This window comes from Schistocerca serialis, chromosome 9, assembly GCF_023864345.2.
Source record: "Schistocerca serialis cubense isolate TAMUIC-IGC-003099 chromosome 9, iqSchSeri2.2, whole genome shotgun sequence".
Lineage (NCBI taxonomy): Eukaryota > Metazoa > Arthropoda > Insecta > Orthoptera > Acrididae > Schistocerca > Schistocerca serialis.
Genome location: NC_064646.1, coordinates 133,638,947 through 133,664,381, shown reverse-complemented (window position 1 = coordinate 133,664,381; position 25,435 = coordinate 133,638,947). Strand labels below are relative to the sequence as shown.

Genomic DNA, 25,435 nt, shown 5'->3' with positions numbered 1-25,435 from the left:
TAACATACATCACTATTTAAAAGTCATCACTTTCATCATAATTTTAACAAATTTTATTGATTTTATCATCATTTCAAACTTTTTTTGTAGCTTTCTACGACAGTCGATTAGCAATGCATTCGGTATTCAGTAATTCACTGCTGTAGCATTGTTTCTGCATCAACCATTAACATTTACTGGATTTGCCACACGCTTCTGTAGCTGTGCCAAAATTCAAATGTTGCCGGAATGTTCATCTCCCTATGTGAGCAGTTAAGAGACCAGACTACCACAAAATACAGTCTTTTTTGAGAGGACTGGAAGGAGTCCACCCAGCCTCATGAGGACAACTGAGGAGTTATTTCGAAAAGGGACAGGAGCTCCAGTTTCAACAGTAAATGTTCAACTTTAAGGAGAGTGGTGTGCCAAGCACATATCTCCACTGCATCATCCAATGAGGCCTTACTGACAAAGTGAAGCAGTGTGACCAGCAACACGTGATCCCCTGGGTCTAACCATGGATTTGATTAGTTCCAAAGAGACAATGCACCAACCCATATGATTGAAACTTCTATCCAAATATCACTGCCTCAATTTATTTGTGAAGTTTTTATTTGAACTATTACAAAACTGGAAAGATTATTTATTTTGGAGCCTGAGGCAGAACATATACTTAAGACAGTTTTAACTATTTGTTTATATGTAACAAAACTGAGAGTCAAGATAGAGCTGCTCAATCAAATTTGAATCTTAAAGAAGGGTCTGAAAGAAAAAAAATACTCCATCAGTTGCAAAGAAATCAGGTCTTGGCCATACAAGATCATTTATTAAATTGCTCATAAACAACAGGTACACTTAAGCACATCTTACACACAACAATAAAATTTAGACTACATCATATTTAAATACATTTCACTTTTCTGACCTGTAATAAATAAATATTCATAGATCTAATATATGCTTTACCACTAAAAAGGGATGAAATGATAGAAAACGTAATATCTTTAAACAATATGATTTTAAGACATCCTGTTATTTGAAATACACCACTGCACTGTCTCAAAAGAAGTACAATATGAAGTCAGTATGTGAGTATACAAACCATTTTAGAAAAGAAAACTGATACAAAACGATCTTAGGAAAGGAAGTGAAACAAAAACAATTTAGGGGGCAAAAACCAATGTTTTTGTGGGAGGTGAGTTAATGCCTGCCACATCAGGACTGTCAGCCTTAACAGGTCTTGGTGTTGTGCCTGTAAACATCATTTCTTTAACAACAACAACATTAAGACAAAACATTTTGTAAGTATCCGATAAAGAGTTTTTCCTTCTTCTTTAAGACACTGCGAGCAATGAAGAAATGATACATTTACTTCAGTGCCACAGAAGTGGAAATGACAGAACACTGGATTAGACAATGGTCTGTGTCCTACTATCATAACAAATTGCTGTCCCTCCACTTGCAGCAAATAATGTGTCTTCTTGATAGTTAAAACATTTTTACTGTCTATGACAGAAAATTTTAAATCATCACTTTGAAACAGACAACCAAGAGTCAGAGTAAGTTAAAGACCTTGTAATACCTGAAAAAATTTTAAGATTGTCTACAATGCAGAAAACATGACTAACAAATCATTGCGTTATATTATGTACATATCATTTACAGATTCAAACAATATTTCACAGGCAACAGGCTGATAATGAGAAAATGAAGAAAATATAAATTACAAATACAAAACTTTTACAGAACTTACACATTCATTGTTACATATTTCTTAGTGGGCAACCAAACGTGAATAAGTAACAGATATACCAGTGTAGTATGATAAGTATAATATATAGGCACTACAAATAGCATGTGGTGCAGGAAAATGTGAGAAATGGGAGTAGACAGTCATATTATGTGGAAATCAAAGATTTCTCAATGCCCCCAATGCAACACCTGTTTCCCTATCCCTGATCTTATAACATAGAACAGAACTAAAATAGTTGGTAAGACACTGTTCAATTGATGGACAAAAACATAACAGAAACTAAGATTACAGCAAAAACAAAAGCATTACAATGTAAATTATGTCCCATTATTGAGGATATGCCATTTGAATGCTGTTGTTTCAGCTTGTACACAAAATATTTTCCCTCGTGTGGTAATTCCTCTATAATATTATGAAAAGGAAAATTGCTACTCACCATATAACAGAGATGCTGAGTTGCAGATAGGCCCAACAAAAAGACTCAAAAAGTGAGCTTTCAGCCAACAAGGCATTTGTTGGAAATAGACGAGATATACCAACATTCTCTCATGCAAGCACAACTCACACGTGTGTGTGTGTGTGTGTGTGTGTGTGTGTGTGTGTGTGTGTGTGTGTGTGTGTGTACATTGTCTATTTCCAATGAAAACCTTGTTGGCTGAATGCTCACTTTCTGACAGTCTTTTTGTTGTGCCTATCTGCGACTCAGCATCTCTGCTATATGGTGAGTAGCAACTATCTTTTCCGTAATATTGTCACACTCCATCTTAGATTTTCCATTGTTTGAATCCTCTACAATCAAAACTTAATTGCATTCTTGCTTTGTTTTACCAATTATTTCTGTAAACTGTTAAATTTTTCCATTCCAACAATTCTGCTGTTCTCATATTTACTGTTACCTCACAAATCAATAATCTTGAGTTTGGCACAAAGGCATAATTCACTAAGTGCTCTATTGTTTCTTTACAGTGTCACCATGAACACTCTCTTTTCTTAGCCACACAATTTTTTTTAGTACTGCCATTAGGGAGGAGAGGAGAGGGGTGGGGTGGGGTGGAGCGGAGTTCCTTCGCCTGCCACAGCTGGTGTTAAACCTGAATTTCCAAAAGTTGCTGAAAGGATACAATAGGTAAAATCTTGGAAGTATCTACCGCAAAATCTGTATCTATGTAAAATAGCTGGATAACTGAAAGGGAGTGGGAGGATTGGAAATAATTTATAGTTTAAGAGTCAATTACTTCATTCAAAAATAGAGTACAAGCAGTAATGTCAGAGGATTTCTCCAATGTTTCCTTTATAATCATACGAGGATTTCTCCAATGTTTCCTTCATGATCATACTACTGATAACTGTCAAATATTTAACTATGGACTGTACACATGTTAACTGTGTGGAATATAACAGTGAGGAATGCAGCCAAACAGATATATAACTGCAACACTGACTTGAGAAAAACTGTGAACCTTTCATTCTCATCAACCAACATAATCTGCCAAGCTGCATACAGAGCTTGCTTGGTAACTGGAGACAATAACATGATTTTAGAATGCTGTCTCAATCTAGAACAGACGTCTTAATCTGAAGTGACTGCAAATCTGTAAGTGTTTCCTCTGTGGTCTGCAGATTGCTTGAAGAAAGGGATGGGCTGTGCCAACACATATATGAAAAATCTACATATAAGGAGAGAGATATAGAACGTATGTCTATACATTATGACATATAGTTCAATCCCTGAGAATAGTTCATACATGTTTTTCATCACAGAATCTGGTAAAAGAAACAAAGCAGTTACACACAAAATGGATAGCTATACAGGCACATGAAATGCAACGACAGTATCTTAGGAGGAAAACTGAACAATAATGTTACAATTTATTTGTTAAGACTGCATGCAAATTAAACTCTTAAATATTGGCTCTTCAGGCAAATGATAAAAAAAATGTAATAAAATGTATGTCACATTTTAGATACTGACACTATATAAACTAACACACACACACACACACACACACACACACACACACACACACACACACTCATGTTTGTGATGTTACAACTAATAAATTCATAGAGATCGAAACATTTCTAACACTGACACAAAATTACACACAAGGTGACTATGATAAAAATTTAGTTTTAAATAGATTTTCAGGCATTTGACTTAGAATCAGTGAAGTCAAATGTAAATTACAGAAAGAGCCAACTTTATAATATTAAAATTGCAATAAGTAAAAATATTTATTATTTTTCCAACGACAGAACGGACTATAAGCTGTCTTCTTGCATTATTCTGAAGACTGCAAACATGATTCATGAGAACTTAAAAAAATTATCTTTACAACTTCCAAAAATGAAAACACATCTGATTCCTCTAATTACAACTTGGACAGTTATACCCAATCATGTGCAGAAATGTATTACAGCTAGGAAAACACTGCAGGGGCCCCTTACATTTCTAAGCTACTGAAGTTCTAGTGTAACTGCAATGAGTACGGCAATTTACTTCCGCCCATAAACACACACAAACAATGGTCATGTAACAGTGGTGCGGTGACATAAAATGTGGACACAATCTTCAAATAGGACAATATTTTAACAGAGGCAAAAGAAATATCTCTTAGTACACACATTTGTTTAGCAGAAGTTACTAAGCATGTTATGTCGTATCAAAGCATTATGAAATGAGTTTGCAATAATATAAATATTGTATTGTTAAAAGAGGTTTCCTGCTATCATGCTTGAAAAAATGTGATCCAAAACACTGTTTTCTGTGAAGTCCTAATGAAGTCAATCATCTTTTATGCAGGAATTAATACCACAAAACACGTATGACCTCCGCTTATAGTAAAATAAAGTTCACATCAAAAACGAAATTATTCTCTGAAGCAATGTATCAAAATTAATACTGCAATATGACCCCCAAGCAACAAAAGTGAATACCAAAAAAGAAAGAATTTGAAATGCTTATTTATAAATGTCGCATGCTAAACATCTACTGTAATAAACACAACAATCTTCCAACTCCAAACAAAAATGTGTGCAACATGACGACTCTGATTGTAATAACTTTGTTAACATGTATGAAGTTGTTGCAACCCCCCCCCCCCCCCCCCCCAAAGAAAACCATACTGAATGGTACAAGTGTCAACATCACAACAATACAGAAAGTTTCACCTATTGTTTACAGTTAAACTTGTCTTTTGTCAACTGAGTTTACATGAATAAACTTTCCAATCCATAGACAATTTACTAAAAGAGCTTACAATATTTAAATAAAACATTTAGACAATTACATGTTACAAAGTTACATTGAATCAGAAACATGCAAACCATTGCTTGAGGGCCATGTCATTTACTATACTGTTGCTACTTAATTATCAATACATTCTATGTACCTAATTAAAACTACATTGCAAATATTAATTATACTGCTCTTTACACAACAATCATTTACTCAAAAAACACTAACAATGCCAAAACAAGGACACTGAGCATTAAAATTAATGGTTACAGTTTTTAAAAGACTTAACACAAAATTTTGGAAAAAAATTTGATAACTCAAAATTTTATACATTAAGAATGTGATACATACGGATATGACTTGAGCAAAAACTGATTTCAAGCACATGATAGCCATTGCCGTTTTGCCATACAGTTATGTAGTAGGTGCCATCCAGTGATCTTTTAGGGCAGAGAAAATAACAGGTACATGAAATTAGACTGCCTAAACAATTCTTCATGTAATAATGCAATAACTCTATAAAATAGGTACTGAATGTCATTAACATCAACCTATGACAAACCATTCATCTCCTCTTACTACTGTCACACAAATATCATAGCAGCAAACCTTTTGTAATTCTTCCTCTCTACTAATAAAGAAGGGGATATACATTTGTGAATAAAATGAGCAATATGAGCATCGACAAAAACTTTCTATACATAATTCTGTGAAGTCAAAAATGTTAAGTCACTTAATTGCTACATTCTTCATAAGCAGGAGTTAGTTCTCATCCAGCACTATTTAAACAGACTCGTATTTTAATACGTGTAATAGTAAATCCTGGATGGAGAATAATGAAAACAGTGGAGGACATAAGTTTCAACAAATGACACTTCCAGGGCAATTTACTTGATAAACACAAACAATTATGATTTATGCCCACACTTAGACTCAATTAACAAAATTATACGGAAGCCATAAGCATAAAAATTAACCATATCTACACTGCATCTGTTGCATGAAGTGTCAATCATAAGAGAAAGTGCTGTCAAAGTTGCCAAGCATCTTGAATTTTCTTTCTTCACTTTAGTTTCAAATTCCCACACACTGCACGTTCCAAAACATCATCAGTATTCCAATAGGCCAAATCTCAAAATTAAATTACTTGCCCCTACAATTCAGGGCACATCATCACAATTGAGAAATATATAAAAGTAATTAATATTTATGTTATGATGTAACATTCAAAATCACTTGTAAGAAATGGCACCAACCTGACTTAAAGGGTTGGAATGAGTTACATGGGGATGTTACAAATAAATACTCCAAAGTTAGTGTATCACTTGTATCAATAAACTTTATATTTTTAACAGCCAAAACTACATGTCATCACAAATATTTTTTTGCATTATTTTCTTAAAAAACTCTAAATACCGTTGCTAAAGGCCTGAAAAGGTAAAATGATTTTCTAGGGCTGGACTCTAGAATAGTTTCAGGTACATTTTTTATGATTGATCTGAATGTGTGAAACTATAAAAATATGCTAAATTACTAAAATCATCAAAAGTATGGTAAGGGCAATATTTAAAAAAAATTCACATGAATAGTACAATAAAGTAAAAAACTGCAATCACAAATGGTAAAATATAAACATAAAAGTGTTTTTTTTTTTTTAAAAAAACTCACCCAATGAAGTTCAAAATGTCTGTGATGGATGCCCAATAGATAAAGAACACATGCTCAGCATCACAAAAGATAAAAATGACACCTGGTATATCACTACCAGTACATTTGCAGGTATGATTATGTGGATTAAATCTTTCTGGTATGTCTTGGCTTGTCATAAAAGACTTAAGAGATTACAGTTCACAAAAAATAACTGAGTAACAGATGTCCCTCTTCACTGTGCCAAATGAAGAAATGCAATACACATACCACAATAAAATAGATCAGATGGACTTGTTATGGAGCCTTTGGTCATGGGAATGTCACTGATGCAGATAAATCAAGCAAGTGACGGACTGTCGGTGCCACTACCGCTGCCTGTGCCACCACCACTTAGACCATCCTTATTTGCAAGTAGACCTTGCCTCTTTGTGCTCTTGGAAAGTGTTGCTACTTCCTTCTGCAGTGATTTAACCTTCAAGTGTAACTGTTCCACTTTGTTGTCATGCTCCTTCTGCATTGTCTTCATTTTATTCCTCAACTCACTCTCAGTGGTAAAATGTTTCGCCTTGAGCTCTGTCATCTTTAAACAGAAAATAATTTATTTATTTACTTATTCATTCACTGATTTGTTAATTCATCTGCAAGACAATTTCCACTGCATAGATGTAGTTAAGACATGCACAATCTCAATTAGATTTAGGTACGTGACATATAACACAAATATATCTTAATTCAGTCAGAACTTAATCATGCTTGATGGTTATCCAACACCAATCCCCTAGTCCTTAATATATGCTGGGTAAGATGAAAACATGATTAGTCACACTTTGAATGTTAGCAGCAACTACCTGAGCAATAAGAATAACAAAATTTAACTACTTTTGCTGCCTTAACAGTGTGTGTGTGTGTGTGTGTGTGTGTGTGTGTGTGTGTGTGTGTGTGTGTGTGTGTGTGTGTGTGAGCGCGCGCGCGCTGCTGTTGCTGCTTTTTGTGGGGGTTGGTGATAATGTAGGATGTCAAAAATAAAATACAGTTATTTTCATTTGTTACTGTATAAACAGTTTACAGTCTGGCTTATCTCGATACATACTGACTAACTACAAACATTGAGGTATGATAGCACCATTTTAATATAAACCAGAAACAACACAAACTGCCTTCGTAATGCTTTTTCAGTGAAAGTGAAATGTGTTTGATGTACCATCAGGCATGTTTAGTCATTCAATCGAGAAAATATTTGTTTATAAAAATTGCAATGAAGAACTGGCAAGGCGAAGAACAAAAATTTTACTGTTCAATGTTTTTCTTATTTGTTAAGGTGGCAAACAGTTAACATTTAGAAACACACACACACACACACACTAAAAAAATTTGTTTGGCCACATAAAAAAAAAACGAGCTCTAATATAGGACGTAATGTAATGAAGAACAAATGTAAGGACTTATTTATGCTAATGAGTGGGCATTATCTGAAACGCTTAGTACAAAAACTAAATCAAAATACTTGTTTGTATCCCAACTTGAAGGAATCTCTGAAACATACTACAGATAATGAAGTCATCAGAGAAGCTCTCACTTCAATTATTATGTAACCACTGAGAACTGTGGAAAATCTAATTCATATACTTTGTGGATATGATTAGATAGAATGTCAATGGAAGGCAAGGTAAAAAGGGCCGGAGGGAGGAGGGGGCGCGGGGGGGGTGGGGGGGTGGGTGGGGGGGGGGGGGGGGTAAAACATGGGTGTGCGTGTTGTGGAATATTCCACAAGAACATAACTATATCTACAAAGAGACAAAGTAGTGTATTGTAGGACATTCATAAATATTTTTTATGATGAGTTCTTATACAAGGTAGTCACTTTGGTTAGGAATAGGTTCCATCTGTAGGAACAGTTGTTTATAAATGTGAACAGATTTGTTACAGCTTCCTCATGAACGGTCAGCAATGAGTCAAACCAATTGTTTGCAATCAGAGGTAACTAATTATTTTTGCTGGGAGGAATCCTCTCACCTTCAAAGAAGGACTTACCAGGCCACTAGTTCTTAATATGTATTAACACAAAATAACTGAAATAACACTATTCACACAATTAAGAAACTATTTTGATAAGGTGTATTAGTGTGCAAATGGTTTCTTGACCATGCACTGTATGCCTTTAGACTGCGACAAGTTTCATCAATATTGATGAACTCAATGGTATTGAATGAGTAATGTACCACAGGAAAGTTCTTTTGCTGTTCCAGAAGGCAAAACTGGTAAGCTTCTGCACCACCTTGAATGCAATATCTCTCAATGAATAACTCAGGCTACAGATTCATTTCACTAAATACAATCTACCCTAAAGTTTGCAACTGTTTTATTTTTTAAGAAAAGAAAACCATCTGTTGATATTTTATGAGGGCTTGGCAAATACTACTAATCATTTGGATTAGGTCTATTGATAAGTCTGCCTGTGAGAGTTTATTATAACTAATACTGCAGCACTGAGTCCAAAGTGCCAACTCACAGCAAACTGGTAATGGCTTGGAAAGTGATGTGACGAAAGAATAAATGGCTACTGAACATCAGTTATCAAAGAGTTTAACGATACAATCTGCTCATATGCTTTGTTGGGGATCTTCCACATTTGTGAGTCACTAATTGGATTCACAACTAGTTCTTCTCACTTCCAAAGAATACAGTAGTTACGACAGGGAGGTGAGACACACCTGGTTCATCAGCATGACAGAGTAATGACTGTCGGTCTGGTACACCAGCCAGCTTCAGTGTAGTTTCAGGCCCTTTTCTACATTTTAGACAAATGCTTGTCTGGTCCCCAATCTGAGCATCAGAAAATATGATACATAAACGATTAAAATATGTATTCGCTAATACGAAACTTCCTGGCAGATTTAAACTGTGGGCCAGATTGTATGCTAACTAGAGACTTTCACCTTTTGTGGACAAGTGCTCTACCGACTGAGTTACCAACAAGCCATTCTCATAGATTTATTTCTGCCATCACCGCATCTCCTATCTTCCAAACTTCACAGAAGTTCTCTTGCGAAACTTGCAGCACTAGCACTCCCAGAAGAAAGGATACTACAGAGATGTGGCTTAGTCACAGCCTAGGGGATGTTTCCAGAATGAAATTTTCAGACTGCAGCTGAAGGAGCTAAGGCTGCATGAGACCGATATAACAGTCAGCTTTGATATCATTTCACTTTTGACTCAAGCCCCATTGGAAGACTCCAGAAACTTGGCTGACACAGTTTTATATACTTGTTCCAACATCGACCTATTTTCTTTCAACAGACAACATTGTGAGCAGTGATGCGTAGCGATGGGCAGCTCCCTCTTGCCAATTGTAATTAATTTCTTCATGTTTTCATTTCCAGAGCACTGGAAATCACTGAACTAAAGCCCGTGTTTCTTTTGGTATGTCAACTACACACATGTCATCTGGCCACATGACCCCAAAAAACTACAGAAATTCTTAGAACATCTGAATTCCATCCAAGAAAACATTGAAATTACCACTGAAATAGAAGACGAGGGCAAACTTTCTTTTCTTGACGTCCTAGTTCCATATAGGCCTGACGCCTCGCTTGCCCACAGGTTTACCGTAATTCAATGCATACGAATTTGTATCTCATGCCTCCAGCAGCCATCATCTCTCACAGAATTGTGAGCTCAACCCTCAAATACACATGACATACTCTATTTCAGACAAATGATGTCTGACAGCAGAGCAGGGAAACGTGGGACTCATCTTCCATGAGAATGAATACAGCAACTGACAGGTTCAGATGGCCCTGTGACACGGGAATAACACAGAGGCCAAAAACACAGAAGAAGATTTGTTGACAATGTATCATCAAAAATTGATAAACTACTGTAAAAACAGTACATAATTCCAGTTTTCCGCATCAGCCAAAATACAAGCTTTATTCAGGACAATGAAAGATGACCTGGGTCTCAAAAAAGTGTTGTACCAAGTTCCATGTTGATGCAGAAAAAATTATACTGGGCACACGATCTGAACAATCGAAAACTGATGTAGAGAAGATGAGCATCCCACCTGCTTACTGCTGCCCAACAAGTCTGCTGTAGCAGAACATTGCATTGAAAGTGGACATAAAATGAACTGCCAACAAATGAAAGTCCTGGCTACTATTGATAAATGTTGGGGCTCCATTTTCAAAGAAATGACTGAAATCTGTGTGACATATAATATAGGGCTAACAATGAGCAAAATGAGCAAGGCATGAGAGCCAATACTAAGCTCCATCAAAACAGAAGGTGACATCCGGATGAGACATTCGACAGGTCAATGTGTGGAAGGCAACTGAAACTCTTATCTCCCACCACCGCAGCTGCAGCCTCCCCCCCTCCCCAACCACCAAGCACAGCGCAGTGGTGTGGCGGCACGAGGCTTGAACTCTGGACTGGCAGGTGTAAATACTGCCAGCATGCAGCAGACACATCATCCCACCAGCACCACCTGATGATCGCTGAACAGTTGTTCACCGAAATATTGTGGCCCTTTGACGACTGGTTCTGGCAGTACACCAGATCCCCTTGGAAGCAGAGTATATACTGGGAAAGTCTCAGATCACAAGGAAATTTGTATAAATGGACACTTAAACATCACACAAAGGCTTCCTAGAATTCTTACAAAAAAATATGAGGTGGTATTTAAAAGATCCCGAGATCTTCAAATTAAAAGTATTATTTCTTTTTACGGGGGGTGGGGTGTGGGGGGTGGGGGGGGGGGGGGGGGGGGGTGGGGGGGGGGGTGTGCGGCGGCACAGGAATTTCTCCACAACGGGAGAAATTGTGCCAGTTTTCATATAACTTATCAGCAAGTTTGAAAATTGACAAGAAATACACAAAATTTACTACGTCTCAAAATACTGATGGTTATCTACTTAGTATTTTCACAGCAGACTGCTTTGGTACCGAAACTGTGTAAGCATATTTCAATAGTACATGCAAAGTAATGTACATAAAAAGCTGCGACACTCAGTGCTTTAAAAGTTTTTATTGTCTGACAGTTGGAACAACACTGGCATGCCTAATGGCAAGGAAGCTAGTATTAATTGCACTTGAAGCATCAGTAAATTATCAAGGGACATGAATTATTGTGAAATAAATGTAAAATCAGCTGATCTAGTGACATAAGGTACAACTTATTCATGAAAAAAATACTTTTGAATATGTGTATAATTGCAGTTTATCTTGCTGAAAGCAAGAGCATATGAGTAAGTATTCAAGCATAAGAAGCAAATATTTCTGTAGCACTTTTCTTGACACAGAAGAATTCTGTATGGAGTCTATTGATTCACAGATTCTTACGTTTCACTTCGCAAACTTTGAGGTGGTCCCACTCATGGAGAGGACATCTACTCAACCTCAAAATTCCATTCCTTTTCCCCCTCTCTTCCAGAGCATAAAATGGATTAAGTATAGATATGCACACCTATAGTACTGCATGGCTGTATTTTTGCAAGTGTACTATAAAAACACAATCTCGTAAAACTGAATTAAGAACTACAAGACTCTGGGTTTTCCTTGTCCACAGACACACAGAATATTACTGTTGAGATTCCTTTGTGGAGCAAGGAAGGAGGGGGAACCCTTATGAGAAATGGGGAGAAATAATTGAACATATACTGCTGCCATGTTTATGACATGTTGGTAATTGCCAAACGGAATTCATGCACAACAGTGTTGGACCTTTCTTCAGCTCAGCAAGGGCTGAATGTGGTGGTGGGAAGGTGTGTGTGTGTGTGTGTGTGTGTGTGTGTGTGTGGGGGGGGGGGGGGGGGGATGAGGACACTATATTAGCATTGTTCTGTGAAGGTTGGCATCCAGCTTGACTACAGAACATTGCCGAAACCGCAGCTCACAAAACTAGCATGATTTCTTATGAACAGATTTATAATTAAGAAAAGCCACAGACTGATAATTAAGAAAAGCCATAGATTGACAATTAAGAAAAGCCAAAATGTAGAGAGATCATAAAGTTGCAGAATTTCTATTGACGGTGGCTATGTTAAATCTGTGTATCGTAATACAAGGGGAAATAAAATAAATGAAAGAAATACTTTTTTATCTTTACTTTGTTTTTTGCTTACTATCTAACCCAGATGCCAGCAGTAGCACACAGTTTTTAATCTTAATTATCATCAGCTCACACTTATAATTATCTTCTTTTGTAAGTGTGACATTTCTTCCTTCTTGACACTCGTCCTTTAGTATATCACCATCTGGGCCGTCCACAGAATTAGATATGTAGCACTTTTTGAATCCTTTCATAATAGATTCACTTGAGATCCTGCCCCATCCACAGGCCAAACATAGATACTGAGGGTCTCTTAACTCCCACCTCTGTACTGGAGTGACAAAATGGTCTCTCTGAAGGACACACACGCTATAAAACTATCACTGGTAAGCCTTAAAATGCATGTTCAAAACAACACCTATTACTTGAAATTGTGATGCCATGCCACAAAGGAATGATTACCAGGTTGCATTGTTCTTTGCTATCAGAAACTTAAAATTTCTGGCCGAGGTGCCCCTAAAAGAAACCAGCACCAACATTTTCCTTCTGTTAATCAAAGAGCCTGGAATTCTGTTCCTACCAACCTTCAATCAATCTTAGTATCAGGTCATTTGTCATCCATACCTTTTCTAGGCATCTAAAAATAACTATTGCAGGCAGTTTTTCTTTTGGTGTACATTGCCTGCAAAACACACATTGGTGGGTGGAGAGAGCTTCTTTCCCATCTACTAGTGGACCCAGCATTACTCTCATCCTGGCATTTTTACTGCCCAAGTGTATTTTAGGAACACTTAATGTCCTTCATGCTGAGTGTGACAGTGGCCAACATACCAAAATAAAAAGGTGCCTGATGGGTGTTGCCTATATGGCCAAGCAAATAGTTGATCCGTTTCCTTAGACTGATTATATGATGCTGATACGTAAGTAGTTTTACATCAGATACAGCAGGAAGTCACTGAGCGAGCAATGTCTGTGCTGTAATGTAGACCCCTCTGCTTCATGAATCACCATTAAATCAAAATTAAAATCGTACTGTCTGTGTGAGCCAACTGTGAACCACAAACGTATAAGTCTACATTTCTCAACAGACACAACCATAACTGACACCCATTACGGAATGATACAATTTGTAGTTCTTACAGCAGTGACAATGTAAGCAAACTGAATGGCAACAAAATGTTGTCTTCGTGGCTCAATATAGCTGAATCTTACCACTTCAGATTAACACTGTACCCAACCTTGAAAAACAACAGTGCTGGTACAGCAGTAGCAGCTTTAGTGCCACTGCTAAAGATCGCGTTTCATTGTTGTGCCCCGTTTCACGAGTTAAACTATGACACTGACCTCAATCTAGACTTTTATCATCTCCTGTAGAAATGTACACTACTGTTGAGTATTTGTCCATTGTTAACATTAACTCAGTTCTGACTACAAATTGATTCAAGCAACCTGCAGTTTAAACATGGTATGTGTCCATAAAAAGCTAAGGTATGTGGTATAAATTCCCATGGTTGACGGCATGATAAAATTTGCTGCCTGCACACCACTGTCTTCCCCACATTCATCCTAGTGCTAAGCAAAGTTGCTGTCACTGATCCCCATCCAACGCTCCTGAATTCTTCAAATTAAACCTGTGCTTGACCTTAATTGCCAAAGCTTCATCTGTAAATATAAGAAGACCCCTACAGTAATCTATTGCACAACACATACACACTGACATCAGCAGCAATCATGTAATCTATGATGAATGACAACCTTGTGTTTTTCTAATGACAACTTTGGAGAAAAATCTCATCTTATAGTTGGGAACAACACAGTAATAAGTTTAATTCAGGAAAGGAACAAATACAGAGGAAGAAATACTGCACAACAGACCGAAAAAGATACAGAGCCAAAGGACACCCATCACACAAAAATTCAGTGAAACATAGGAAGGAGACAACTAGTAGTGGCAAATTACTTAGTACAACCACATCGGACAACAATATAAGAGACAGCAGAAATGGAGTGATGAAATTACAATTCAAAACCAAGGACAAGATAATCTTTTCCATAGAAGGAAGAAAACTGCAAGCGTAAGAAGTGGTTTGTCCAATTATGAAAATGGAATTTCAAGCAGTAATGAAAGAACTGAGATCAAAGAAAGCTCATAAGCTGCTACCTGAGTTCTGACGACGTTGAACACACATATACACCACGGCCACTATCATCTCCGGTCCCTAAGGCACATCCGTGACTACATCTAGGATTGTAAAGGGGTATGGAAGAGGAATGGAGCGAGGAGGGAAAAGATTGCAAAGTAGGAATGCTGGAAGATGCTAGTGCTGCCTATGGAAGTGTGCAGGAAATGCTGAGGACAGGACAGGGCTGCTAGATGCAGCTGGGGAAGGGAGAAGGTGCGACGGGGGAGGGGTGGGGGTGAGGATAGATGGAAAGGAAGAGGAGAGAAGCAGAGAAGGGGAAATGTTTATGCAGATGCTTTGGTGGGACAGAGGGCATGTGCAATACTGGAGTTGAAGCAGGGAAGGGTATAGGCAGGCAGTGGAAGGGCTACCCGAAGTTGAGGCCAATGGGGAAGGGGGTTTAATGGGAATGAATGTTAATTTTGCAGGGAGTGTTCTCACCTGTGCAATTCACAAAAGCTAGTGCTGCTGTATGCCAAAGGCCTTGCCACAGTGGTAACACTGGTTCCAGTCAGGTCATCGAAGTAGAGCACTGTCAGGGCTTGGTTAGCACTTGGATGGGTGACTACCCTGGTCGGCAATGTGCTGTTGGCAAGTGGGGTGCACTTAGCCCTTGTGGGGCTAACTGAGGAGCTACTTGACTGAGAAGTAGCAGCTCTGGATACAAAAATTAACAACAGTTGGGAGAAAGGTGTGCTGACCACATGTCCATCCATATCTGTATCCAGTGACACCTGTCAGCCATGGATGATATGGTGGTCGGTCGTTACCGTTGGGCTTTCCAAGGTCTGTTCAGACAGTGTTCAGTTTTAGTGTTGTTGGAAAGGATCTAGGTGTGAAACAGTCGTTTAACTGAAGCACTTCGTGTTGCACGGCACACTAATCATTTGGGTTTCCAGCTGCCTCTTGTCCAGTTTGGCAGTGGCCCTTAATGTTGAAGGATATCTTGTTATCTGCGGCACAGTGGCTGCAGTTCATTTGATGGATCACTTGGCTCCATTCACAGGTAGTCCTGCCTTGATGGGTAGGGGATGCCTGTGACAAGACTGGAGTAGGTGGGAGTGGGAAGATGTATAGGACAAGGCTTACTTTTGGGTGGTTACTGGTTTCTTCCTGGTCATCATGATTAACTATATCATCACCCAATATTACCTCTCCTTTGAAGGCATCACCTACAACTAATGCGTGGTACAATAGGCAACGGCATGGCACCATTCTATGCTAACTTGTTCATACCGCTTCTAGAGGAATCTTTCCTCACCACCCAGAATCATGGTTGTCACACCTAAAATGACAACCAGTCCCTGTCCAAGTGTCCCAAGCATCTCACTGAGGCTTTCACAGACCAAAATTACCATTCCAAACTAATCATAAAACAGCTTTCTTGTGCCTTGTCTTCAAGGTCACCTACCATTTGCAACAAGCCCACTGCCTGATCACACAGGTGCATCCTTCTTGTGACTCAGTACCACCCAGAATTGAAGCAAATGAGAAACAAGAAAGATTCCAATGCTCCCACAGTGGAATAACGCTGCTCACCCATCCAGCCTACACAACGCCCTTGTCCATCCCTATTCCACCCCTGCTGCCAATCGCTTGCCCCCATGATTCACATCCCTGCAACAAACTTATCTGTAAGCCGTCATATATATTCACCCAATACCACATACTCCAGTCCTGGCGCAGTAATCTCCTACCCCATTAAAGGCACGGTCACCTGTGAAAGCAGTCATGTGACTTACCAACTTAGCTGCAACCACTGTGCTGCATTTTATGTGGGCATGACTATTAACAAAAGCTGTCTGTCCAGATTACCGCATTTACTCGAATCTAAGCCGCACTTTTTTTCTGGTTTTTGTAACCCAAAAAACCGCCTGCGGCTTAGAATCGAGTGCAAAGTAAGCAGAAGTTCTGAAAAATGTTGGTAGGTGCCGCCACAACTAACTTCTGCCATCGAATATATGTAGTGCTACACAGGCATGGTTTGCAGGCACAAAGATAAATACTGGCGCCAAAACCTCTGTGTCAGTAAATAAATTTTTAAAAAAATAAAAAAAAAAGGTGGAAGACGAGCTTTTTTCTCCGCCCTGAGTTTCAACCACTGCATTTTCATACATTATCAAACAAAGTAAATACAAATTAAGTATTGTTCATCTTCGAATTTAGCGGCATTTCAATGTACTACGAAAATCCGACTGGCAAGACTGTTTGGGATGTTTGTCAATATGGCCAACTCTATGTTCTGAATTTTTTCTTACCTGTGAGAAGAGATGGTTGCTAATAGGAACTCTTATGAATTGTGAATCACATGCAATATTTTCTTCACCATAAGAATAATACGAATATAAACATTTTGCCATGTATTCTTTCGTGTTTGCTGCTATCTCATTTAAAACCTGTCTGCCTAATAAACTACGAAACTAGAGTGAGACAACAGCAAACGCGGAAGAATATACATATCATGTCATGTTTATATATGTATTATTCTTGTGCCTAATAGTGATACAGTCAGAAATGAAGCACGGCAATTGACTAGATTTTTAAATCTAAGATGACTAATTTCTGTGCAGAACATAATGTACTAAAGAGGTGTCTGCAAAGATTTTCAAATGGAGAAAAATTTTCGCTAAACTCTCGTTCAGAACATCTTCTATCATACGCAATCTATTATTTGGTTCTTGTTGATCATTATCAAAGAAAGCAGCAGTGTACTAACAACAAATAGCAGTCTCTTGCCATTGTTTCGCTAATGAGATGATTCCTCTCTCTCCTTTTTTTTATTGTAAGAGGCAGTAGCGTGCACAAAAGCAAGTCATGCCACGAGCGGCGACAGGTTGTAAGCACAGAATGCAACAAACAATGCATGACACAGTATAGGAATACATTTTTAGTTAGAGTGACGTAAACACCTATAACAAAGAGAACGGCACTTATCATATCAAAGAAAAATAAGCAATCAATTCAAACCAGACGAAGCACGTGAAAAAGGAAGAGTACCTGTATAAATACGGACGGAGTGCCTGACGCATAGCAATGGCTACCTGGTATAGCTTAACTGCTAAACTTACGACTCGAACCAAACTACTGTAGCTGTATTGTCATTCATTCGACCTAAATTGTGTCTCATATTACAATGGACCAACATTGTTTCGATTTGGAGGTGCGGCTTAAAACTTTTCTCTCATCTTGAATTTCGAGTCTCAAATTTCAGGTGCAGCTTAGACTCGGGAAATTTTTTTTTCCTTGATTTCGAGTCTCATTTTTCAGGTGTAGCTTAGATTCGAGTAAATACGGTAATGGCCATCATCAAACTGTGACCAAAAGACAGCTGAACAACCAGTTACTGAGCATGCAGTCAAATATGATGGGCTTCATTTTAACAACTGTTCCACAGGCTATGCTATCTCGATTCTATCCGACACACCACCTTTCCTGAATTGCGCAGGTGGAAACTCTTCCTGCTAAGTATCCTTTTTTCTTTTGTAATCCCCTTATCCTCCAATTGCTTACCCCTTCCCAGTTCCCACTCCAATACATGTGACACCTTGTATACTGCAGCATCTAACTAACACAGCTCTACAGAAGCATCTATTCAGAAGAATACAACCACACTGATTGGCTTCCCACTGGTTGTAACATGCAACTACACTTGCCTCAGCAAGCTAAAAAATCAATCATCATTTGTACATAATACCTCTCCCAGCACATACCACACACAGGACCCTAGATGAGAAAATTTAACTGTGTGTTGTGAAAAGAGTTGACATTACAATCGCCAACAACATACTACAGGAACAAATAGCTGTTCTCCGCTGGGATTGCGTGAATGTGAACCGAATGCATAGTTTCTTTACACAAAAGCCACAACCAACTACCTCATGCAGTTGGCCAACATGGCTCACTCCCACAGCTTTTTGAAGCAGTCATTCCTCCTTCCTATGGCTGTAGTGGCAGAAAAAACACACACCAACGTGTGCCCCCAACAATGCCACCACTGCCAGTGGTTTGGCCATGTGGCCACACAATGTGACCTGGAACACTGATGCCGCAAATATGTTGGCAACCCCACAGCACAAAATTGCAAACCAAGAATGGCTATAAAATGTACCAACTACGATGGTTCCCATGTGGTAAACTACAGAAGGTTTAGCACTTAGAAAGAAGTTCTGAGGTGTAAAAACGCCAAAGAAAACCAAGCAACCACTAGAAGCTACGAGGCGTCGCTGCATCCAGCAAGGAGCGGAATCTCCTTTGCCGGTGTTATAAGTGGCAGCAGAAGCGCCCAGGACACCCAGACGTCCACAAACACACAAAACACTCCCCCAGCAACAGTACCATAAACAATACACACCACAACTAACACCACTCCTGCACCGGTACAAACACTGCTCATCCCAAACAACACTTCATTGACTCTGGCCAAGCCAGACAGCTACACACACAAAATCAAAGAAAACATGCCAACAAACCAGGAGAGAAGGCAAAGGAACCTGAAAAACAATACTTCAACAACACCACAACAAACAAACCAACAATGAAACAGGTGAACACAGGCACAGTGTCAACGCGACAGCCAAACCACAAATCACAATATCCCCCCCCCCCCCCCCCCCCCCCCCCGCTCACAACAACAGCAACACGTGTGACCCCCAAATACACAAGGCAGCTCATACAGTATGCCAACACAAGAACTAGTGGCCATACTACAACACAGAGCATGCTCTACAGTGTGACAGTAGTGACCTCATTGCCCGTTTCACATGTGGCATCTGGATTCTTCCCCCAGACAGCAGTTTCTCAGAAGCCCACAGATGGGAGCCCGCACTACAACATATTTTTGGTTCTTGCCACACACCTGGCCTTAACGTACAAGGGTAAGTCAATTATTATCTGCTAAGTAGTTATAAAATATTATTGTAATCAAATAGCAAACTTACAAGAACACCATTTTTCGACAGTCTCCTTGCATTTCAACATACTTGGTCCATTGTTGCACAAGCTTCCTGATGCCCTCATAAAAAAAGGTTCTTGGTTGAGTTGCAAGCCAGGAACACACTGCTTCTTTCACTTCTTCGTCCAAGGCAAATCAATGGCCCCTTAATGCCTGTTTTAGTGGACCAAACAAGTGATAGTCAGAAGGGGCAAGATTGGGACTATATGGAGGATGATCCAGTACTTCAAATTTGAGTTTCTGGAGCGTTTCAGCAGTGTGGGCAGCGGTACGCAGACAGGGATTGTCGAGCAACAACACAACTCCTTTTGAAAGCAATCCTCGGCATTTGCTTTGAACTGCAGGCTTTAGCCTGGCAGTAAGCAAGTCACTGTAATGTACACTGTTTATTGTTGTGCCCCTCTCCCCATAATGTTCCAGTATTGGGCCTCGTGCGTCCCAAAAAATCGTTAAGCATCAGTTTTCCTATGGAGACTGAAACGGAGGGTAAATTACCTTTCCTTGACGTCTTGGTCAAGAGAAGGGCTGACGGCACCCTAGGTCATGGGGTGTATCGGAAGACTACGCACACCGATCTGTATTTACACGTAGACAGCTGCCACCACCCTTCACAGAGGAATGGGGTATTTAAAACTCTAGTACATAGGGCGCACACTATCTCTGACGCAGAGAGTCTACCCCAGGAATTGGAACATCTGAGAACTGTATTTCGAAAAAATGGGTACTCAGAGTGGCAGATTTAACGTTCTCTCATTCTGAAGAAACACCGGGTCAGAACTGTGTTTTGTCCTCCAAATAAAACTCGTGCTCTGGTGGGGAGCGCCAAAGATGACCTGGGTTTGAGGAAGGCCGGCGTGTACCAGATTCCGTGTCAATGTGGCAAGTCGTATATTGGTCAGACGATGCGTACCGTCGAGGATCGATGCCGTGAACACCAGAGGCACACTCGACTGATGTATCCGAGCAAGTCGGCGGTCGCTGAACATTGTTTGTCGGAAAATCACACCATGGAGTATGACCGCACGAGTATTCTGGTACAGACGTCGAGATACTGGGACAGCGTTGTTAGAGAGGCCATCGAAATTCGCACCAATGACGACCTCATAAACCGTGACTGTGGCTATAATCTTAGCAAGGCTTGGGAACCAGCGATCGGGTTAATCAAGAGTAAATCGAGCAAACGTATAGTTGTGACGGCCACGGCGGACAGAGCCATCACACCGACGTCATCTCAGACGCCGTCGCAATCTGTTCCACCGCGCGACCGTGGCGCGGGGCACGGACGGCGGAGGGAGCGCGCCGCGGGTATTTAAATCGGCCGCCGCCGCGACCGAACCCAGTTCCCTCTGAGCAGCCATAGCGTACGGATCTCCGTGCCAGCACGTTCACAGGAGCTCAGTCCGTCAGTTCACCTGATGATGGCGACATGTATGATCGCCGAAATATTGTGCCCGTTGGACACTATAGACCGGCAGCATACCCGTGGATATTTTGATCATGCTTGATGTTTTGACAGTAATCTGTCTTGTCTATTACCCCATCTTACACCTTTAAACTCTCATGTTTTCAAATCTTGTCCCCCAACAAACAGTCTTTCCTTCTCATCCCATCCAGTAAGTCTCCTGTGACTCAACCCCTTTTCCTAAACCTCACCAATCCTTTTCATTCGCCCATGTTATCTCTCCTTCAACCATTTGATCTCCCCTTCAACCATGTGGCCAGAAGAAGGAGCCAATGGCACTGAAAGCTTGCAAACTTTAATACCTTTAATACGTGTGTGTTCTGCTGTAAATGCTGGTGAGTAGAGCTTTTTTTTATCTATCCAATTACATTGTATTTTCAAAAATTGATTATTTTTTGATATATTTTTGTATCAGAAGTTATTTATCACTGAAACATTCCCTGACTGGTGGAAATATGCTGCAGTTAAGCATGTGTATAACAAAAGAGGTAAAAGAATACCATCCAATTTCACTTTTGGCAGCAATATTGAAAATTTGAGAAAAGTACGTATACAAGCAGCAGCTATTTGACAACAAAGAATATACTACCTAAGTCAGAGTTTGGATTACTAAAGATTTCCAGTACCTACAAGGCTATTTACACATAAGGTGAGAATTCAGTTAATTCATTAGATAATAAATTACTGACCACTGATATATCAGTGATGCATCAAATGTGTTTGACTGCTTTTAAGTAAATTAGAATGTTAAGGAGTGAAATGATTCAATCATATCTATCTAAAAGGAGGCAAACATAGTAAGGAAAGTTTTGGCAGAATGTAAATAATTTAAGAGTAAAGGAGACCTTTCACTGAACAGCAGAAGTACTGAGGCACAGACAGACACACACAAAAGGGAATGAACACTTGCCAGTTTTCAGCAAAAAAATCCATGTAGAAGAACACCACACACACACACACACACACACACACACACACACACACACCTGTACCCCTACATTGGGCTTGTCAAAGGATTTTTTCCCCCCGAAAGCTAGCAAATTTTCATTCTCTTCTGAATGAGCTTGTCGATGACTCAACCCTTGCATTATTCAGTGAGCGCATTCATTTATTCCTAAATTATTTATAAAAGTAAAGAAAGAGTATTGATAGGAATAAACCTTGTATTACGCTAGCAATCGTAATTCAACCGAGAAAAAAATTACATGTGATAACGGAAAGATTTTATTTTAGGGCCCTTATTTTTTTCTCCTGTACTTAATTACCTTTCTTCAATAACATTAAAGATGCCATGATTGTTATGTTTCCAGATGATGCACAAAATTGTGATAAATGACAAACAGTATCACTTCATCAAGAGCTGTTAATGACATTGGTGTCTAGTGAATTCTTTATGATCATCATCTACAATTTCCAGCTCTTACCTGGGTCTGTTTAGAACACTGGCTTCTCCATTTTTCCTGTCCACCCACCATGTTTCTCTCTCCACTCTTTCTCTGTCTCCTCCTCTCATCATCACATATTCCTTCCTTCAAATGACCCATCTGTCTCTCGGTCTTCCTGTAGGCCGCTTGCCTCCTATTATCGTTTCATTGGCCTATATCAGTATACTGCCAATTTCCATTCCTTTCACATGCCCAACTTATCTTTTTTATGACCTCTTTCATTGCTTCCCTTTCACTATCTCTCTAACCATCTCATTCCTTACTCTACCCATTAAAGGTCCTATTCTGCTTCGTTAAAATTTTGCAAGACTGTGTACTGCTCACTTGTTCATTCCTCGCATTTCTGACACATACGTGAGTATTGAAGCATTATATGCTTGGTATAACACTTGTTTAGCTTTTAGTGGGTCATCCTTGTTCCAGATCATTCTTTTTACATTCTGCAGGAAACACTGGGCTTGCATTCCCTTTTCACTAATTTCCTTATCATTCCTCCCAGTTTCTTCTGTTATGCTCCCCAGGTACTTGAAACTCACCACTTCTTTAGGACTTGGGGTATAAAACTTATATCCATTATTACTCTCCTCTTATTCCTCATTGTCACTATCACTTCACACTTCTTTGCATTATTTTCCACCCATACAGTCTTCCCATGTGTTTTGTCTTTCTTTTACCCCTCCTAATTAATTTCCCACACTTAAGTCATCTGCAAACGTGTTTAACCCTAGAGACCATATCCATAAGTAGTGGACCCGGAAATGCTCATCAGCAGCTCCTGGCTGTTGAAGGGTAGAACAGAAGCAAAATACTTCCTGTGGACCAAATAGCCAGAGAGGATACCCTGTTAATAAGTCCAGCTACAGTGGGCCCAGCAAGCCAGTAGTGGATAAAATACCTGCTTTCTAACATTGAACAAGCAAATTCTTTGTCACTAAACTTCAAAGAGACAAAGTACATGCTTTCCCAACTTATAGGTGGTTTCTACCCAGCATGTGTCTAAAATATGATGGCAAGCAGATGGAGGACATGGTGGTTTAGAATTCTTGCGATTACAGCTTGACGATAGAATTCAGGTGGGAGAAGCATACCACACAACTGTCAAAATGCTTCAAAAATCTTCATTTCTAATGTGGATGTTGTTAAACACTGCAAGGTCCTGAAGAGGCTTGCCAGGTAACTGGAAATACCAACTACTGCTTCCCAGTAAATTTATTCCTTAGTGAAATTTGTCATAAATAGTACTGCATATATCATTTTACACATCTCATTTCATGGAATCAATACCAGGTAAGATTTAAAGTCATTTACTGTGGTCCAGAAATGTGTCAATTATGCAGAAATGCACATTTGCAAAATACTGCCAGTTGACATTTAAGTTTAGCTACTAATACAGTGCAATTTAAAACCAATCTAAAGGATCTATTGGTGACCATCTCCTAAGACTTCACTGGCAAATTTCTTAGTAGAAGCAACTGATGCAAATAACAACAACAACAACAACAACAATAATAATAATAATAATTATTATTATTATTATTATTATGACGACAGAGTTACATCAACTCTGCACACCTCTGGAGCAGTAATGAAGTCTGTGTAAATAAGTGATTTTATAATATGCCTTCCCGTCCAGCTCAGTTTGATTCATTGCTACACATCATTGTGGTCACTGGAGTTTAATCATGGCTGCTTTTCACAGGGCAGTTACCTGTGACAGTGGGAGAACATAACAAGATAACAACAGTAGAGAATGATCTTATACTGTGAAAATGTGGGCCAAAAGCACATCATTCTCTAAATCAAGCTTGCAAAAAGTGCAGGACGTATTTGGTAACCGTCGGGCAGCCCTACTGCAAACATTCTGAGCATGCACAGGATCACTGACCACCCATGCTTGCTGGTGCTCAGCTAATATGCTATGACTGGGAAGGGCACAGTCAAGCTGCCTGATTGGCCATGAGTAAGCACTTTAACAATTTACTCTAAGTGGGTAAATTACCCAATGCTATGTCCCTGGCACAGATGGACACACAATGTGTTCTTACAATAAAGTTATTTTACAGTTTCAGCTAAAAATTCCTTTCATTTCACAACATTTATTAATTTCTAACACATCAATTATGTTGATATGTACACTGAAGGTGAATTTGGGGGGGGTGGGGGTGGGGGTGGGGGGTGGGGGGGGGGGGGAAGAGGAGGAGGAGGAGGAGGAGGAACTATTGACATCAGAGGGACTTTATGCAGAACCAGAGGTGACAAGTGAAAATGTGCACCAGACCAGGATTCAAACCCAGGATCTCCTGCTTACTAGGCATTCGCATTAACCACTGCACCACCTGGGCACAGTCTGCGTGGACTATCTCAGCTGACCCACATTCCCACTTAGTGCCACCTATCTGCAGTCCCCATCCACGTCCTGCATGCTCGCTATTTTCAGATTCCCACAGGACGACAAACATATTGCGCATCCATACTCATGGTCGGGAATTCGTTGAAAGAACAGGCATTCATTTAACTGTTTTACCTATTTTGCTTTGAGTTATGTAAATAAAGGAACAAACATATTAGAGAAAAACTTCAGTAAATATGTGATGAACACTGAGAAACAAAGAGAGGAATATACAGTGTGTGTTTAAAAATAGTTGCAATTCACAGGTAAGTATTCACATGTGTTAAACAGTTTGGCCACAAGAAGAGGATCCAGTTTCACTTAAAGTGTGACTCA

At 39.4% G+C, this 25,435-nt stretch overlaps 1 protein-coding gene across 1 annotated transcript in view; it reads right to left on the bottom strand.

The window, feature by feature from the left end:
- Positions 1 to 795: 795 nt before the first annotated feature.
- LOC126418710 (protein FAM76A) overlaps positions 796 to 25,435 on the bottom strand; it is an 80,463-nt gene continuing 55,823 nt past the window's right edge. The window contains exon 6 of the mRNA XM_050085613.1: positions 796 to 7,200. Coding sequence (XP_049941570.1) covers positions 6,958 to 7,200 — 243 coding nt within the window. The 3' untranslated portion in view covers positions 796 to 6,957. The remainder of the gene's footprint in view (positions 7,201 to 25,435) is intronic.